Source organism: Melanaphis sacchari, unplaced genomic scaffold (genome assembly GCF_002803265.2).
Source record: "Melanaphis sacchari strain LSU unplaced genomic scaffold, SCAv2.0 Contig10_pilon_pilon, whole genome shotgun sequence".
Taxonomy (NCBI): domain Eukaryota; kingdom Metazoa; phylum Arthropoda; class Insecta; order Hemiptera; family Aphididae; genus Melanaphis; species Melanaphis sacchari.
Window position 1 is genome coordinate 3,860,914 of NW_020270420.1, and position 19,696 is coordinate 3,880,609.

The following is a 19,696-nucleotide window of genomic DNA, read 5'->3' on the forward strand; positions in this document are numbered from 1 at the left end:
ATTTTTTGATGATCTACAAATCTATTATATTATATTATTAAATAATACGTAGTCTTATGGCGATTATAGAATATATGAATAAATCGAATAGCTGAAATAACTGTTTAATTTAAGATAGCTTAATAATGCCAGTTGTAAAAATAATGAAAATATAGTTTTATAATTTAGTGTTTAATATCCGACATTATATTATGTAAATATGCAAAATAAACGAATATAGCTGATAAATCATAAAACAAAATAAACATTCACTTGTATACATATTAGTTTAAAGTCTTGATTTCTTGATAAGAGCGAAAAAACGTATTGACTTAATGAAGGGTGTTCTATAATTCTACATTGATATATGTTTTATTTTTTTATTGTTTGTGTTTCAATGTAGATATTAGTTGTTTTATTTTAGATTAATCGAAATGTTGGTAAAATATCATTATATTTTATTTCTGTATAACCATTACATATAATTATTAAAATATCAAAGGATATTTTTACTTTTTATGACTCATAAAAATAAATATTATAAACTATGTAAGCACTTACTGAAACTATAATTATCCAGTTGTATAAAATTTATTTATACAGTATTCAATCATCTTAAAGTTTCTTTGCAACGAAATATATTTTTTTACGCTAGAAAAGCTTAAATAAGTACCTTATCATGTATGAATATTTTATACATTCATCGTGTTAACAGTAAATTTATAACAGTAATGAATAAAAGCCTAGTTAGTACTTCGGAGGAGAGAAAATAAATATTCTCAGTATTTTTTAGAAGCAAAAACGAAAAAAATAAGGATAAGGAGAAATCTTATTTAAAATCAGTATTTGACAAAATCAATTTTAGTTTTTAATGTAACTCAAAAACAAATAACCATAGATATTTGAAATTTTTATTAAGTATTTGTTATGAATAATAAATTTTTCAATATATTTAAATTCTTCTTGAACAATTTATAGGAATTTATAATTTTAAATTTTTTTAGTTTTTTGCTATTTATTTTGACAAAAACTATTTGAAAATTTAATACAAGGTTCCTCATAAGATTTTCATTTATAAATTAAAAAATATCAAAATTACATTATACATTATTTTTTTTAAGCATTTAAAGTTCAAATTATAAAAAAACTTCATCAAAATAATAGGTAAACATTTACAAAAATTGTGTATAATCAAAAATTTATAAAATGGTCAATTTTTATAGCTAAGAATTGACAACTTAATAAAAAGTTTCCCATAATTATTAGTTTATGCTGTAAAATATATAAAAACAATTTTTATTTAATCGCGTTAAGTTCAAATTTAAATGAAATTAAATAAATAATCAAAGAATAACAATTTTAATTATTTTGCTTAAACGTATACCCTTGTGGTACTTGAAACTTTTAACGCATATTATTTTATTTTTTTCACATAATGACATGTGCAATGTTTATATCAAAAATTAATTCTACCTACTATATTGATAATAGTAAAATAAGTTACGGTAATATAATTTGTCGATATTATGTATTAAATCTAATTTGGTTAAAGATATGAAGCGGGAAGAACTAATGTCTAATACATAAATTTGCTACAACGAAACCCAGAAAAATTATATTTAAATAAATACCTACGTACCTATCTACAGAATAATTTCATTTATTTAAACTATAAATCATAAGATAATTATAAATGATTTTGACTATAGTGTTGTAAATCTATTAGGTATTATAATTATTTAACTTATTAATATTTACTTGTAATATATTTTCAATTTGAGTTAAATCGCATTTTAAAAATAATTTATTCAGGTGTATTTATGGATACATGAATAAGTTAAACTAGTTAAACAATTTTTTTTCTGATTGTGAGAAGGGGGTAGAAGAATAAGCGGCAAAAATTGTTTTCTCCATGGCAGCATTGGACCTTAACCCGGATCTGTATAACTGAATGATATTGATATAGGTAATTATTATTATAAGCTTATTATAAGTAATTATAGTAAAATTTAATCATGAGCCTATAATAGTGTATAAGTTTCTTACCGTCTATCCGTCTGTCGTAAACAGGTACCGACTTGAAGTATTACAAGGCGTACCTATTTATAATGATCATACATACCTAAATAAAAACATATGATTGTGCGGGTGGTGATAACGATCCGGCTATTGTCGGACTACAAATTTACTCACGCAATCACAGTCGAGCGTGTTATCAAAACGATTTTCCTATATGCTATGCTGTACCTAAAACGATAATATTGTAAATTATGATGTTTAGTATTTATGATTTACATTTTACATTATAAATAATCGATAAGCAAATGAAACTTTAAATTTAATTTAATTTTGTATTATTAATTTTACTGTAGTTGTTTGAGTTTTGTTTCTATGCGCGTACACAACAAATAACATTAAGCAATTCTTACTCACCCATAAGTATACCGGCGAAAATTGGATCATCGTTCTCTCGTTCACTGAGTATTTGAAACCCGTGTCGCAACATGAACTTCGAACCGGATTTGAAGCAGTATACCATGTGCTCAGTTTTAGGATCTTGTTTCTCGGACCGGGCTGTTGTGTTCCTGGGCAAACACAACAAGAGCGGCAACCTGGTGGCAATGAAAAACTTCAACTTAGACAGCATGTCGAAAACTGACTGTCAGCTTATACAGGATGAGATCTACAATACTAGACAGTTGATGCATCCGAACCTCATACCGTATGTGACTTCTTTTTTGGACAAAAGTCAACTGTACGTTGTGTTCCCACTCATGGGATATGGTTCATGCAGAGACTTGTTGCGCAACCATTTTGAGGAAGGATTACCAGAAACTGTTATAGCATTTGTGCTCAGGGATGTTCTGCAAGGACTAGAGTATATACACAATAAAGGACTCGTACATAGGTCGGTAGTTTTTCTCCATTACCAATATTAATCAATATTTTTACAGTTTTTTTTTCCTTCAGGGCTATAAAAGCAGGTCATATATTGATACGTGCAGATGGACATGCATGCTTATCAGGTTTACGTAGCATGTGTCCAATCAATAAACGGTCAAATTTACATTCCTTGCCACTGCAATCTGCTAACAACTTGAATTGGTCTAGTCCCGAGATGCTCGAACAAAATTTGCTTGGGTACAACGAAAAGTCTGATATTTACAGTATAGGCATAACATCATGTGAACTGGCAAATGGTTTCGTTCCTTTTGCTGAAACTGATACCACGCTTATGCTTACACAAAAAGTTAAAGGTCTAATTCCACACTTGCTTGACTGCACTACATGCTATCCATATGAAGATAATGTAGCTGATAATGGATACCAGTCTGAAGAAACAATTGGTGTGAATACAGCCCCTGTGAGCACTGTGTATACAAGGATGTTTACAGAAGAGTTTCATAATCTTGTTGAATTGTGTTGTCAACGAGATCCAGAAAGTAGACCTTCTGCACCCAATTTGTTGGCTCATACTTTTACTAAACAAGTATGTTGTAATTATACATATTTTTTAATGTGCATATATATATTAGTAACTATTGCACAACCGTTATATTTTACGACATTATTATTTAATATTTATATCTTCAAAATTCCAATATTTATTTATTTATTTCATGTTCCAAAAAATATTTTCTATATTCTATATAAATCAAAACATTCTAAGATTTTTAAAATGTCTTAAAAACTTAATCATATAATTCAGAATACTTCATTAATAATTTTTAAAATAATCAGTTATGTGATTAAAACATTGACTGAAGTCCAAGTAATACAATTTAAAAAATATTTTTTAAATGCTTAATTACCATAATAAAATAACAAATAAAAAAAATATGTATGAACTTAATAAATAAAAACCAATAGGTTTTAAACAGAAATATAAAGTAGATATGTAAAAATGTAAATTCTCATCTAACATTTGAAAAATTTTATTTTAGAAATTCTATTATGTATTTTATTTGTATACACCTAATTATTAAGATTTGACTATACTTAACATTACGTACACTTTTTTGTCTTGGTCTTACCAATTAGTAATATGGCAAATGCATATTTAAAAATTCAATTTTAATTTTGTTTGTTTTGATGTTAAAGTAAATTAAATCTATTATAGAGCTTCATTAGAGCCACATTATCTCTTTTCTGTTTAAAATTTTTATTTTTTTATTCTGAAACAACATGTGATAATTTTTAAATAGTAATGTTTTACGTATTACCTTGTTGAAATATCAACAAAATATACCATCAAAATAATAGACAATTTTGTTACTTTTAAATTTGGTAGTAGGTCAATTCACTTTTATATTAAAATTGATGAAACTAAATGTAAATTTCTTATTATGAATTAACTGTAATAAACTATGTCCAGATTATAGATCCATTTATTGGAAATTTAGAAATACAAGTTTTTTGACAATATTGATGACATTAAAATATAACTACTATTAACAGAAAATCTGGAACTTTATTAGCAAAAATGTCAGAATTATGTTTTTAATAATTATATTCTTTGTCTGTGGTTCACAATATGGTTGTTGACCCCTAGAAATATATGGGTCAATATTAGGTGTTTACAGTTATGCTTGATTAAATCATTAAACCTCTAGTACTCACCCATTTTGATGACAAGAAATAATTTTTTCTTTATTTTCATGTCTCAACAAATTTGAAACGTATATATGCTGTAAGTGGGGTATTACCATAATATATATATAACAAAAATATTATTATAATAATTCAAATTTTAATTAAATGTTTGTGGCTTAATAATAATTGAAAAACTACTGATTTGGACACAGCTTTATATACTTGAAAATGAAGGTAACAAAAATTAGCAGTCATCGTCTTAATAATTGGTGAAATTTAAATTTGTGTATGAATATTTAGTGAAAATGTAATTCTTAATTCTATTTTATAGGTGAAAAGAGTGAATGTAAAAGTTACAGATTTATTACGGCCTGCTGTACCACTGCTGAAGACAAATGTTGCAGAAATAAGTGATGATCTCGCTTCTATTGGAGGCATGTCACAACAATTGAGTGATCTTGACTTGTTGACTTATGCCTGGGATTTTGACCTTAATGATGTTGTATCAACATTATAAATGCCTATTACCAGTATTAGTATTCATTAGCAAGTGTTCATCCCTATCATATTGTATGCAATATAGATCAGTAGCTAGTCTAAAAATATGATTCTTTAAACATATATATATAATATTTTGATCGATATAGTACCTACACAAATACTGAAGATTTATTTTAAGTAGATTATTTATCTAAAATTGACTCTTAACATACATATTCAAATTAATTTCTGCTTAAATTTTAATAAAAATTTCTGTTTAATGTTAAATTTAATTCAGTTTAATATTTAATTTTAATGCATGACTGTTATTGCTATTTATGATATATAATAGTTAATAGTAATTCTTCTTTTTGCCAATAAGTACTTCAGTTCTACAAAACATTTTTCATGAATTTTAATTGAAAACAATAGGTACTAAGCATTTTGTATTAGTTCTTAAAGGATATACTTAATCATAAAACTATACTATTTGCTTTTAATAAATTAAATAACTATCTTATATTGTTAGGTATGACATGGTACTAAACACAATGTTATATTTATTTGGTGCTTCTAGGTTTTACCCCCAAAAAAATGATCTCTTTATTTTGTTGGTTCATTAGCAATGCTTTTAAGTTTTGACATTTTTTATTTTACTTTTGAAAACGCTAACTACATTTTTGTTTTACTCAACAATACTGTTAACATTTACATAAACATAGCTTTTACAAATTTATTTTGTCGCATAGTTAAGTAACTAGTCTCTTTGTATATTGCTATCTAAATCAAAATCAAAAATGGAAGTATACAACACATTTTCAAAATTGCTCAATATTTCAAAATATTTTATTCATTTTTGTTTCAAGTATAAAAAATATTGCAATTCATTTTTGAAGCGTCTTACATTTTTTTTTATATTCCTTGATCTAAGCTCTAAATGTGGTATTAAACATATTAAAATAACCTACAATTTTTATTTGCATTTATTTGTTAATTATGTTTATGTATATTTTATATTTACCAAACTACATTTTTAGTATTATTTTTAAATGTATGTCTCATTCTACTATTATTTTAATTATGGTTATTATTTTATATTTGTTGTTGTTTATTATAGATGTAATTTCTACTATTATTTGTTCTCATATAGTAAATTATTCAGTTATACTATTTGCACAAACATTTAATAATGTATTAAATAATATAAATGTATAAGAAATTGAATTTAATATATATATAATATATATTATGTGTGTATGTGTGTGTTTAATTTTTTCTGTAAATACTTAGTACCTATCCTGAAATCATTAGAAATTAAAATCATAATTATTATTGTTACTAATAATACTGTGAAAAAATTATTAATACACTGGAGTAAAACAATTTTGAAGCTTCTGTATTTGCTTAATAGAAAATAATTTAAAACAAATATTAATTATTATTATAATTAATAATACAAAATATGATGTGGTGGTATAATGATATGAAAGCTATAGACTGTTATTACTTATTATAGTTGTTTTTCTAAGTGAATAAATATAAGTTTGAACAGTTCCGTGATGTCCTGATAATAAATATAGAGGGAAAAATCTCAATTGACAAACAAGTTTGAATTTTCAATTTAGTTTATACATCATACTTTATTCAAGGAATGGACATAAAATATTAGTTATGCGTAGTCCAACGTAATACCACTAGTACCCTGACACGGTTGTTTTCGCGCTGGACAAAGTATATATCTTTGTTAGGTACTGATTAGTGATTACTGAATAAAAAAATGTATAGATAAAGATAACAATATAACACTATGATTACTAGTTATTAGTTACATTTTACGCATCTTATAATATTTTAATTATTTTATATTATACATAATTTCACAATAACTTATTGACATTTTCCAAACATTTAGAATAATTTTATGCAGTTGCTTATTTGATATTTATATTATAAATAATATAAACCTATCGGCTATCACACCAACCACAAAATAGCAATCAAGTTGATTTAAAAGGTCTAGAAGTATTGATTGGGACTGAATGTCATTACTTTCCAAATTTTTGAAGTACTTAGTTAGTGTTGTATTAATTTCATTTGCCATTTCAACAATTGCAGTTGGTGTTTCTGAATTCTGGATATATGAATGTAAGTGGTCCAATAAAAATATATAAAATAAATTTTGTTTTGATATTGTCACAGTATTTTCAGAGCTCATTTCAGTTGTTACATCATCAAAAACTTGAAGAAATGTACAAGCAGAAGATATTATTTCCCATTCATCATCACTTATGCAATTTAAACTGTTATTAGTTATGGCTAATGTTGACAACACCGGTTCTTTTAATTTAACAATCCTTTCCATCATTTTAAAAGCAGAATTCCATCTCGTTTTACATTCCTGAATAAGTTTAAGAGGTTCAAATCCACTTTGCTTTTGAATATTTTGAAGTTTATGAAGAGCCCCAGAACTTTGTTTAAAGAACTCAACTATATTTTTAATTTTGGTCATAATTGGTTTTATATGATTAAGAGCATGTTGAATATTGATGTTTAAAACATGGAACATGTCACCATTGATTTAATCGAATAGGATTAACTATATTTGGAGCGTTATCTGTGACAGTGGCAGATATTTTATTTTCAATGTTCCATTTTTTAGCTGTAGCCATCAGAAAATTAGCAAGTTCCTCTGATGTGCACTTTTCATTATAATTAATGCATCCAATTAGTCGAGAGCATAATACAGTGTCTGAATTTATGAAATGAACAGTTAACGCTATAAAATGCTCGTTGTTGATGGATGTCCAACCATCTGTTGTCAACGACAATGCAATGACATCATTTAAGTCCGCTTTAACTTTCTCTAAGATACTTTCATACATTTGTAATAGTAAACTATTTGAGACGGTCTTTCTAGATGGCATTGTATAGTTAGGTATAAGCATTTTAATAAGATTTCTGAACTCAGTTTCTTCTACAATTGAAAATGGATGGAAATTTTTCAGAATGAATTTTGTTATTTGTAAGTCTATAGCTTTAGATTTTGAAAGCGAAATCAGTTTTGAAATAAATTGTGTAATGGAACTTTGTCTAGATGAATTTGTTGATGGGTTTGACGATGGTGTTAATGGACCTGCTGATTCAAACACTGTACTTAAAGAAGCTGTACTTACGGTTACACTGGTAAATGGAGTGTTAGATGGATTATCTACATTTTCTTCGATAGTCTATGGTCTTGACAGTGGCACAGCTACGTGTTTTGTTTTCAAATGCCTTAGAAGGTTACTTTTAGATCCTCCAGAGTAACTGATTTCACGTCCACAATAGAAGCATTTAGCAATAATGTCAGATTTTACCATAAAATGGTTCCAGATCGCACTCCGTTTACGTTTTAAATTATTCATGTTTAAGTATATCACAAATATTAATATGTGTATATTAGGTAATATCTGAGGTTTTACACTCTTAAAGCCTGACAACTAGTGTAGCACTTAAGACACAACTATTATAATTATGATGGGTAATATATTATGTCAGTGCCAATATAACCTCATATTTAGTACAGGTCTGAACATGTATTTTTATGTCATAACATTATCCAAATATGTAAATATGTTTTATTATTATACTAACCAGTTGTGTTCACAGGAGAAGACCTTCTTAGAAGGATGGGAAATCCTATTTTAATTATTATTTTAGCTTTTAATAGGTTCATAAAGTTCTGTTTACAAACATGTAAAATTTTACTTTAGGGTTTTTGATTTATCCTAATTATTAATATTGTGTTCTAATTAAGGTATTTTAGATTAATTTTAAAAGCCAATTAGAGTATGGAATTCTGTTAAATATTAATAACTTTATAGTATAATATTATATAACATTCGTTAAGCCATAGTATACACTCGGCATGGTTACAAGGGGGACTCCCAATGTCTAGCCTCCTTTTTTCATTTCTATATCTGTCTTTATAGACTATACTTTAAAATTCAAAAAATATAAATATTAATAAATAGTTTAGAATAGGTTAGCATACTTATATGCAATTTTAATCAACCAATTTGTATGATTATTAGGTACTAATACTTATTTGGTAAAATAATACTCAGAATTTGTTTTTCAAAATCAAAGGTATATTAATAATAATAATATAATGATAATATTTATTTTGTAAATATAGGTACACATAGTAAAAATAAAACAAATAAACAATATGCAACACCCCCTGTAAGCATAGCTTACAGTATTAGACTGTCGAGTTCAATTTATAAGTTAGTTTAGTTATACAACTTATACAATATACATGTTATAATGTCAAACATATCTCTAAAAGAATATAACAATAATAAAAGAATTAATAAACTAATAAAATAAAAATAAATTATTATAATTAATATTTGTTCAAATATTGTCAAAATCAAGATGATAAAGAAAAAATTGAGTTCCTTAAAACTTTTGAAGTTATACATATAAATTTTAAATTTTTTACATAAATCTGAGCCTTCAATAAATGTACATTGAGATCCAAATGTTATATTATTACCTGAAACAATATTTCTGTTGCATTTATATCTATATATAGATATATTTTTATAGTGTTATAAATAATATGATTCACATTGGATTATTATAAAATATACATTGATTTCAAATTTATAATAACTATTGATTCATATGTCGTCACCTCTCTCTGCACCTCGCCCTTTATTAAAAAATGAATATTTATATCTCTAAATATATGTACGGTGTCATGTTATCTTATAAAAAACAGACATTTTTGTATTTTTTCTTAACTTAGTTGGATTTTTTAAAATGGGACGATTCTAAACACAGCGAGTTCTAAAAACTCTAATTGCCGATTGAATCATAAATATGTGAATCAAATGAATCAGTGAACGAATCATTTTAGTGAGTCGAATCAAGTGATTCGATTCATTTAAAAGATTCGTTTTTCCCATCCCTACTGAATCAACTCATTATTCGATAATAGGTACTTACATAATTAATAGGAAAATATGGGTAAGCGTGTGGTTGGTCAGAAACTTCTTAGGTATTATATTTTATCTAATATTTAATCATTTTATAACGTACATATTGGAGTAAAACTATAATTTTTACTTTTTAGTAGGTACAATAAATTTTGTTTGTTGTAACTTAATAGCCAATACAATAACAATATAGAGCCTTGAATTATTTACCAAACAAATTATAGATTACTAGGTATAGAATATACATGTTACTTATAACTTAAAAATATTTTTAATTTTGACTTTTGTGTTAAGGTATTTATAGTATAACTATATAAAAAAATTTAACTATTAAAGCCACATCAATTTTAGATATTGTTTTCATTGTACAAAAATTATTCGTAGAATCTTAAAACATAATATTATAATACCACTAGGTATAACTACCAATAAATATTATTTCCTAATTTTCGAAATATTTATACAAATTGTATAAAATGTCCTAATATTTTTTTAAGTAATAAAAAACTTTAATCTTTATCAAAAAGATTTAAAATTAGGTATATAAAATCACTCATAAATTGGTGTTATTATACTGGGTATTTAAAAATACATAAGTAATATACACTTTTTTTTTCTATGAAAATGAAGTTCAAATTATTACAAAATTTGTCAAAATCAAGGAAGTTTGAACATTTTTTTGTAGTTAAAAATATATTAAATTGTAGTAGTTTATTATGAATGTCATGAACAATACAAGGCTTCTCTTAGGTTTTTCTGATAGAAATTTATAAATCCCAAAAATATAAGCGCCAAATTTTTATCGGAATTTCAAGTTGGAAAAGAATTAGATATTATACAAAAATTATCTATTTTAATTACTTATGTAGTAATAATTCAAAAAATATTTGTGTGGACTTGATTCTTTTTGCCAAATACATAAGTAATGTTATAGGTACTTACCTACCTATTTTATTGTTACTAATTATTATTATTTTTCTCACGGGAAAATGTTCAAACTATTATTTAGCTATTTTTAATAAATATTTATAAGGCATTTCGTTTTACACCAAAATATAATATTCATACCAAAACAGCTACCACGCTGATTTGTTCCAAACTCTAATTTATCATTGAATTTAAATCTAATACATCATTAAAGACTAAGATGCTTTTCTCTTTTACAAACACTACAGTCCTACTCGACGAAGTATACTCGACATCTTTTTGCACGACAAAGCGACTTTGGCAATATTTATTTTTTTGTTATATAGGTACCTACCTACTATGCGGCCAGCGAAACTAGAAGCTTGACCGTCACGCTCCTGATGGCTGTTTTTTATTAGGGCTACAAAGAATGGTTTACCGCGTAAAATAATTTCAAACACTTTTATACTTGTTATATAGACCTGTTTCACAGCATCACAGCTACTCAACAGTCCCGTACAATACGCGCGCGTATCGTATATTCATACGTATGGTTATGAAACAGGCATTTACTATAAAGACATAACATTTTATATTTCTATATTACACATTTTTATTAACTTATTATTACATTATCAAACATAAAATAATTATAGTAACATTTAAAATATTTACAATTGTTTTTTGAATAACTTCCAGAAGCGAAATTGGCCCAGAGATCAACTCAACTTATAAAAAAATAAAATTATTAATTAAAAAAATAAAAGAAAAAAGTCTAGAATTGTGAAGTAGTGTAGTTTGGACACCCCTCTTCAATCAAGCTGTCCAGCCTTGTAATCATACAACCCTATTACCTATTGTATAAATTAATACAGATTGTATACATTTTCGTTGTAATTAAAATAATAAAAAAAAAATTTTATATTTCTATATTACACATTTTTATTAACTTATTATCATATTATTATCAAACATAAAATATTAATAGTAACATTTAAAATATTTACAATTGTTTTTGAATATTAATAAATTACATTAAAATTTACTCATCGTCGTCGTCGTCATCATCGTCGCTTGAACTACTGTCATTTGGATAAATTGTTAATATTATCGGCTCTAATATTTTGTCCCTCAGTCCTGCTTTATGGAAATCTTCCTCCTGAATTTTCATACAATGTTCACCACATTTGGCTCAATCATCAGCAGTTACCGCGTCAATTTCTTTATGGACAAGTGCCTCAACGTCAGCAATTTTAAATGTGGAGTTTTTTTCAGCCACTCTCTCTTTTAATTGTGCCCAAATTAACTCTATGGGATTATACTGACAGTGGTAAGGTGGAAGTCTTACCACTTCATGTCCCATTTGGTGTGTCAATTGATCCAACTTATAAATTTTTCCACGCGGCATCGCAAGTTTGACTTTCGCCCGTAGTTCATCAAGTGATTCTATGGGAGAAAACTCTATATTTTTTTCGCGTAACCATTGCTGAACATCCGTTTTCCTACTATTTAACTTCGGGTAGTTCTCAAGTAATGCAGAATGATAAGATGCGTTGTCCATAACAATAATACTGGGCTCTTTCAAGTTCATTAGCATTTGCAAATACCACTTTTCGAAAATTGTAGCATTCATTTGCGAATGATAAACTTTGGTATTGCCAGAGTTACAGCGAAAAATTAATTTTGCATCTTTGACAAAACCAAAAGAAGGAGACCCAGCATGACAAATTATAAGGCGACTGCCTTTCCCTGTAGGTACTTTATTCAAGCCCTCTGTATTTTCGTGGTTTTGCCAAATATGTCCCCGAGTATGATTTTGGTTAACAGTGTTAACACAAGTCTCGTCTAAATAAACTATTGGTCGAGTATCACCATTTGTACGAAATTCGTTCATTTTACGTAAAAATTTTACGCGTGCAGCTACTATGTCCGATCGCTCCATGAGAAATTTGCGACCGTCATTACATCTTTAATATTTAAAATTAAGTTTTTTTAAAATGATTTTTACTGATGATTTTGACCCCCGGTAATCAATTTTTTCTCGCAATTCCGCTAAAATATTTGCACTAGTGGGAAATTCTCCCTTGTCATAAAAACTGTGGACCACCCTTCTCACCACTTCACTGTCGAAATCGTCAAGATCGGTGACAGGTTTGTTACGACTGTAACGTTTTCTAGGTGATCGAAATTTAATATCGGTGGAACTTTCGACACCTAACTCTTCTTCAACACCAAGAGGTATAGTTTTGCTTTCCTTACAAATTCTTTGTACGGTAGACCGACTAACTCCACAAGCATCTGCCGTCCTTTCTTGACATAGTCGGAAAAAATTCGCCACTTCCGGTTGGTCTTTTTTACTGGCTAACGTTTTAAAATAATTATACACGTTGTATATAGTTTTTTTGGTTTGAGAATGTATATCTGGCCGGATCGACATCTAAATTGAATAATATAAGCACAAAAATAGTAAAAAACCGCGAAAAAAAAACAAAAATGTACAAATAAACAAGAAATAACAAGAAGTTCGTATCAAACTCAGTTCAAATTATAACAACCAGCACATACAATAAACATGTTACACGAAGTAAAGAAGTCCGGTGACGAACAGGTCATACACGCTTACAGCAGATGGTTTAATGGTTAGAGATTTGTATTAAAATCTGCAGATGTTCAGCACGCAAAGGTCACACAATAGTTATTAGATAGTTAACTAACCTTCGGAGGGTACTAATATTTTCCCTCCAAATTGTATTTAAACGACATTATTGTATTATATTATATTATATATCAACGCATTATTCTATTTGACTATTTACAATAGAATGAGAACCGCTTTTCGTAAGCCGGACTACAACCATAGACCTTATATTCATAGACTTATATTCAAAATAGTAGATACATAGGCAAATCAGGCACAAACAAAATAAAGATATTTGTAGATATAACTCAATAATATTATGTACTCATCAGCCAATAGTTAATGTAAAATATTAAAAAATATCCCATCAGTTGGATGCACTGCATGTAATAACACTTGTTTGATTTGATTACAATTTACAAAATATTTTGGGCGTGTGATTCAAAGTTTAAACTGAAATTGTTCCTACTTCCTAAGAAGTAATAAATAAAATATTGAAATACAATAAATATAAGCCAATCCAGTAATGTAAGCTTTTAAATCTAGTCTTATTAAATAATTCGTCTAATTACAAATCTCATAACGATGCCGTCCGCTCTTTGTATGTTTTGCATGAGCTTCATTGTTTTATACAGCGTTTATTCTGGTAAGAAAAACAATCTGAACATGTTTATGTTGATATCCTGACTCAACAGTTGTTAACTTGCAGTGAATAAAATGATAAATTGTTTGTATTTTTTAGTATGTGGTCTCATGTGCTGGCATTGTGATTCACTCCACGATCCCAAATGCATTGATCCATTTGACAATCACTCGATGCCGATGAAAGATTGCAAACTAGAAAAATTAGACACATACCCTGGTGTGCGAGGTACAATGTGTCGCAAAATTCGTCAAAAAGGTATGGTAGATTGTACAAAGAAAGTAAAATAAATACTCACCTAAATGGTTTATTGATTTAAATTATTTTTAGTGTGTACGGGAAATGGCGTTATTATCGGAGTTGTGCTTTTTTGGGCGAACCCGGTATTGGTGGTGATGAACGTTATTGTTTAATGAGAACAGGAACACATAATATATTTACTGAGTATTGTACATGTAATTCTAGAGATGGATGCAATGGCGCATCCAACTTTTCATTTTCATTTGTAAGCTTATTGTTAGCACCAGCTCTTATTGTTTACAGAATATTACTATAATGTGTTCATCAAACAATACAAGTTGTTATTATCTGAATACATTTTTAAGATAATAGAATATAGTTTTCTCCAGATATCTAACCATTTGATATTGTTTAAATTGTTATGATAAATTAACTGAAAAATGTAACTGATCCGTCCATTTTTAGCTTATTTAATTATAAAATAACATTTGTATTCAAAATATTTATAGTTTATAGTTTTTTTTTTTTTAATATTTATAAGTAAATATTCTGACAATATTTTATGAGAAAAATGAAAAATCTATAGAATTTTTTACTACAAATTTAAAATAAAAATATGTATTTTTATATTTTTGATAAATTAAGTTTAAGAAAATCAATTTATAGTTTTGTATTCTATATTTTAAATTTATGTATGACTCCATATTATTATTCATTAATTTGTATTAACCGTTATCTAATAATGGATAAATGATTAATTTAATTTTACTTATCACATTAATTCACTTTATTTTTATTTGTAAGTTTAAGATGATTTACTACACTAAACTACATAAGATAAGTTCTTTTTTTATATCACTTAAAAAATTTAAAAAATATTCTATAGAATCTCACTTGTTTATTTTTTATCTTTATATTATATCAAAGTATGGTTTTTTAATATGTGTTACCTTTTCTAATTTTTTAATTGTTAGGCTTAATTTTTGATTAAATTTGTTCAATTTTAAATAAGTAAATGTTAATTGTATATTTTTAACATATTATTTACAGCTACTTTGTTGATTAAAGCCTGGAACAATATCTATTTAAGTATTAAAATGTTACGAATCATTGTACAATTTTATTTTAATTTAAGTATAATGACATGCAGTTTATAATTAAATTCTTTTGTATTAGTCACCAAATCATAAATTTAATTCTACATTAGTTGTTTATATAAAGATTATAAATTCAATAATTATTACTTAATATGCTATTGTTATTTTATTTATAACATTATACTAAAAATACGAGTCAATTATGCAGTTGCTTATAAATGTCATTAATTAGTCATTTTAGAACAACTTTTATTTAACTAGTTAATAAATTATGAATAAAATTGTGAAAAATGTCTTCTTTAGTATATGAACAATAAAAAAGCAGTTATTACTTATTACACATTCCACAATAAATAATTTTCTTTGTATCAGCTATTCTCAAATAGCATCCTATACTGGATTATACGGCTGTAGCCCATGTGAAAACAATATTATTTTCAATTTATTGTAATTACTATTTATTTAATTTTAATTTTATAAAACTAATTCTTATTAATTATAGTATTAATAGCAGACTATCTTATTATCAAAAATTGTGTCCACATTTAACAAATTCACCTTCGAGTGTATGTTTCTAGTTGGTAAGCTTTCATGCTACATTGAAGCACATTGCATTATATACGCAATTTAATCTTTGTCAACTATTGCAGAGCTAAAATCACCAGCTTAAAAGTTGGGAAACCATAACTTTGTAAGTTTTGAATTAACTTATTATATTAATTATATTTTTAAAATAAAATCATAGTGTTGGTATTAATTTTTTTTGAAGATAAAAGTTATATATTAACTATTTTTATTATTTTTATATAAACAAATGAAAATAATGTGTAAATGTTATTTTAAAATGTAGGAAACCATAAAAAAATAATATAATATAAAGTGGTTACAGCATGTATGTTATAATTAAATGTTGAGATTTAAAACAATCTTAACTTTAGATATTCAAAATATTTTGTACCTTCATAAAAGTAATTAAAATTTAACTAATAACACAAAAATATTACAATTGATATACTAAAAAAAATTATTCACTCAGTTTGTAGTTGAATGAGAAAATGAGATAGATGTATACTATCTTTGAACTATACATATATTTTAAGAATGTAAGAGCATACTTATATAATTTTTTATCTGTACTTTATCTTTTCACTGATATAATATAACTAACTCGTGTAAAATGTGAATGCTATTATATCACTACAATTGAATAATTATTCTGTTTGGTTTTAAATTTCAGCAGTAACAATATTTTACAATTTATGTGCAGTGTAATGAATATATTAGAAAATTAAAAATTATTTTTAAATTAACATTTTTTGTTTGTTTTATGACTACTAATAAAAGAGTAACTAATAACTAAATATTGTTTATTACAGTGGAAAACACAAATTACAACAGATGATAATGAAACAAATATAACATTTAAGTAGGTATGCATATTTTTTTTCAAAGTTTAATATTATTATTTGTAAACTTGTTGCATATTATTCAAAATTTTAACAAAAATGTTATTTATTTATTATTTTGTTTATTAATTTATATGCTTTTTTAAAAATAAATAAATAAAATATTATATACCTAACATAGTAAGTGCACAAGTGTTTATGTATTATAATGCAAGGTAATAGGAAAAAATTTATTTTTGAGAATAAGAAGTTTTACAGAGTATGAGTAAACATGTCATTTGTTATTGACCTATACATAAAACTTTTTTTTGGCCGCTTAGCATGTATCTAATTTTAAAGAATTTCTGTTGTCTAATGTTAGTACGCAATTATACAATTTTTCTGCTTACCTTTTCAAATTTCTCTTCTAGTAGTTCTAAAACTATATGAAGTCAACCATAGTTATTTATTTAATTTATTACTAATAACAAAAACAAATTATTTCAAAAGAATATCAGGGTAATATGTTTTATTTCTCAAATTCACATGTAACATATTATATAAAATGCACTCATGTAAAATCATTTTTTTTTTTATAATTTTTAAATAACTGTAGAGTAAAGTCTCTTATTATAAATATTATTGTGGATAATATTTTTGAAGGTTTGATATATTGGTTTCATATTTTATTATTATTTGTTTGTATATTAGACTTTTAAAAAAAAAAAGTATTTTTAAATGGATATTAAATTGTTTTAAGGCAATGTTAAGGATTCAGTGCAAGAACAGGCAATATTTATTTTTTTAAATTTTTTAAGAGCTAGCCAATTATTGAGTGAAACACTATACCAGATGTCTTCATATATATATTAGCTTATTTAATAAACAGATATACTTGGTTATTGCACCAAAATACAGAAAAGTTATTCTTTATCGAATTTAATAAAAATATGTATTTAAAAAAAAGTGGAGATCTGTATATCAAAGTGGATCTTGCATAAACCTCTTCAATTGACATGTTATACCCTCAAAAATATTGTTCTTTATAATTTTTATTCTAGGTGATTTTACTGTAGGATTATTCAAAAATAATGAAAAAATGAATTTACATGAATGCATTTTGTGTAGGTTGCGAGTGAGTTGGAGAGAGAAAACAGTGTGCCGACATCCTGTTAATATAATTTTCAGTATGAATTACACAAGAAATTCTCAAACTATATATCATACCTAATATAGTTCTACTTGAGCCTAAGTATGAAAATAATCAACAAGAAAACATATTTCAATGCAAACTATCTTTTCTAAGAATTGACCTGTATAGCGATATAAAGAAAATTTTCAACTGAAACAAATAATTTAAACTAAAAGTTATTACTGTTACATAATTTGTTTTAGTAGTATAAATTAATATAGTAACATTATATTCAACAACTAGTTGTTCACCAAATGTTTATTTATCATGTATTTACAGTTAGTATGAACTTTTTAGTCAAAAAATGGCTCTGAGGATATTTAAAATTCAGTATTGACTTACTTTATTAACATATGCAAATATTATGATAATCAGGTAATCAGAAAAAAATCATTATCAGCACAAATCCATAATAAAAAATATGTAATGCAACTATTTGTATTCCCAATTTAATTATCTTTATCTTATATTCATACCTATTAATAAACTAATAAACTATATTAGGTATTGATGTTTAGTTCAAATACTGAGAAGATAAAACATTTTAAAAATAAATAACCATTTCAATTTGTATTATAAAATATAACAGTTTATTTATTAAAATTAATAATTAAGTGAATTATAAAATGTATAAAAAAAATGCAGTGATCAATACACTAAAAAGTTTGGACGGAATTTGTTATAAGCTTATAAATAAGTATAGATCAATTTATAAATATGTACATAATAATTAAAGAACACAGTGTGGTTGTTATAATGGATAATGGTGTAATATTGGTGGATGAATTACAGTTATCTTCTGAACAATAGCATTCTTCCCAGTACACTCCATTCCATTCAACTCCCCAGTTGCATACACCAGTTACACCAGTATCTGAAACTGATCCACAACGACGGATCACATTTCTCCAACGACCATCCCCTTGAAATTAAAAACAACAAATATTAGTATATTATTACATAAAGATATTAATGATTTTGGTCATATCAATTCTTTGACACTTTTGACTCACATATAAATCCTCTAAGACCTTGTTTGGTTACTTTAACACAAAATGTGCCTGGCGTATGAGATTCATCACTGGTACATTCTACCGATACATGGCGATCCTTGTGAAATTTATCGTATGCACCACAATTATCAGATCCTTTTGGATCGCTACTAGTTGAACACTGGTAGCATTGGATTCCACTTGCTAAACACGACAAATTATACTTTAATAATTGGAATGAAAGGGCGTGACAAAGGACAGCCACACCTTTTAAACATAAAATTACCTTTATGCAAGAATGAAAAACCTAAAACAACTAATAAAAAGCATGAATGTATATTGGATTTCATAATAATAAAAATAAAAAATAAAACTATTCAGCTACAAAATCAATATGATGATTTAACGACAATATAAAAAAAGAATTATGTTTAAAAAAATTTTAAATTATTTTATGGTAAGTATTAAATAGTAGTAATTCAAAAGGGAATTTGATTAAGATGACTAATGTAAAATGATAATAGGTAAAATATAAACAAAACAAACAGTGGTGCTCAGTGTGAAGT

General features: G+C 26.0%; 4 protein-coding genes across 4 annotated transcripts; 2 read left to right on the forward strand and 2 right to left on the reverse strand.

Moving 5' to 3' along the window:
• The first annotated feature begins 2,203 nt into the window (after positions 1-2,203).
• LOC112603544 (STE20-related kinase adapter protein alpha) lies at positions 2,204-5,300 on the forward strand. The gene is made up of 3 exons (XM_025352160.1): positions 2,204-2,887; positions 2,950-3,469; positions 4,904-5,300. Exons 1-3 carry the CDS (start codon positions 2,484-2,486, stop codon positions 5,087-5,089), a joined length of 1,110 nt encoding a protein of 369 aa, XP_025207945.1. The 5' UTR covers positions 2,204-2,483; the 3' UTR covers positions 5,090-5,300.
• Positions 5,301-11,985: 6,685 nt separating this feature from the next.
• On the reverse strand, positions 11,986-13,380 carry LOC112603679. The gene is made up of 3 exons (XM_025352368.1): positions 12,965-13,380; positions 12,154-12,910; positions 11,986-12,102 (listed from the first exon to the last, which is right to left on the reverse strand). The coding sequence occupies exons 1-3, from the start codon at positions 13,378-13,380 to the stop codon at positions 11,986-11,988; spliced, it is 1,290 nt and encodes a 429-aa protein (XP_025208153.1).
• Positions 13,381-14,007: 627 nt separating this feature from the next.
• On the forward strand, positions 14,008-14,943 carry LOC112603705. The gene is made up of 3 exons (XM_025352404.1): positions 14,008-14,227; positions 14,324-14,482; positions 14,557-14,943. The coding sequence occupies exons 1-3, from the start codon at positions 14,167-14,169 to the stop codon at positions 14,778-14,780; spliced, it is 444 nt and encodes a 147-aa protein (XP_025208189.1). The 5' UTR covers positions 14,008-14,166; the 3' UTR covers positions 14,781-14,943.
• A 3,798-nt stretch (positions 14,944-18,741) lies between these two features.
• Positions 18,742-19,619, reverse strand: LOC112603704. Its single transcript, XM_025352403.1, has 3 exons — positions 19,417-19,619; positions 19,152-19,334; positions 18,742-19,060 (listed from the first exon to the last, which is right to left on the reverse strand). The coding sequence occupies exons 1-3, from the start codon at positions 19,478-19,480 to the stop codon at positions 18,843-18,845; spliced, it is 465 nt and encodes a 154-aa protein (XP_025208188.1). The 5' UTR covers positions 19,481-19,619; the 3' UTR covers positions 18,742-18,842.
• Between the last annotated feature and the right edge of the window lie 77 nt (positions 19,620-19,696).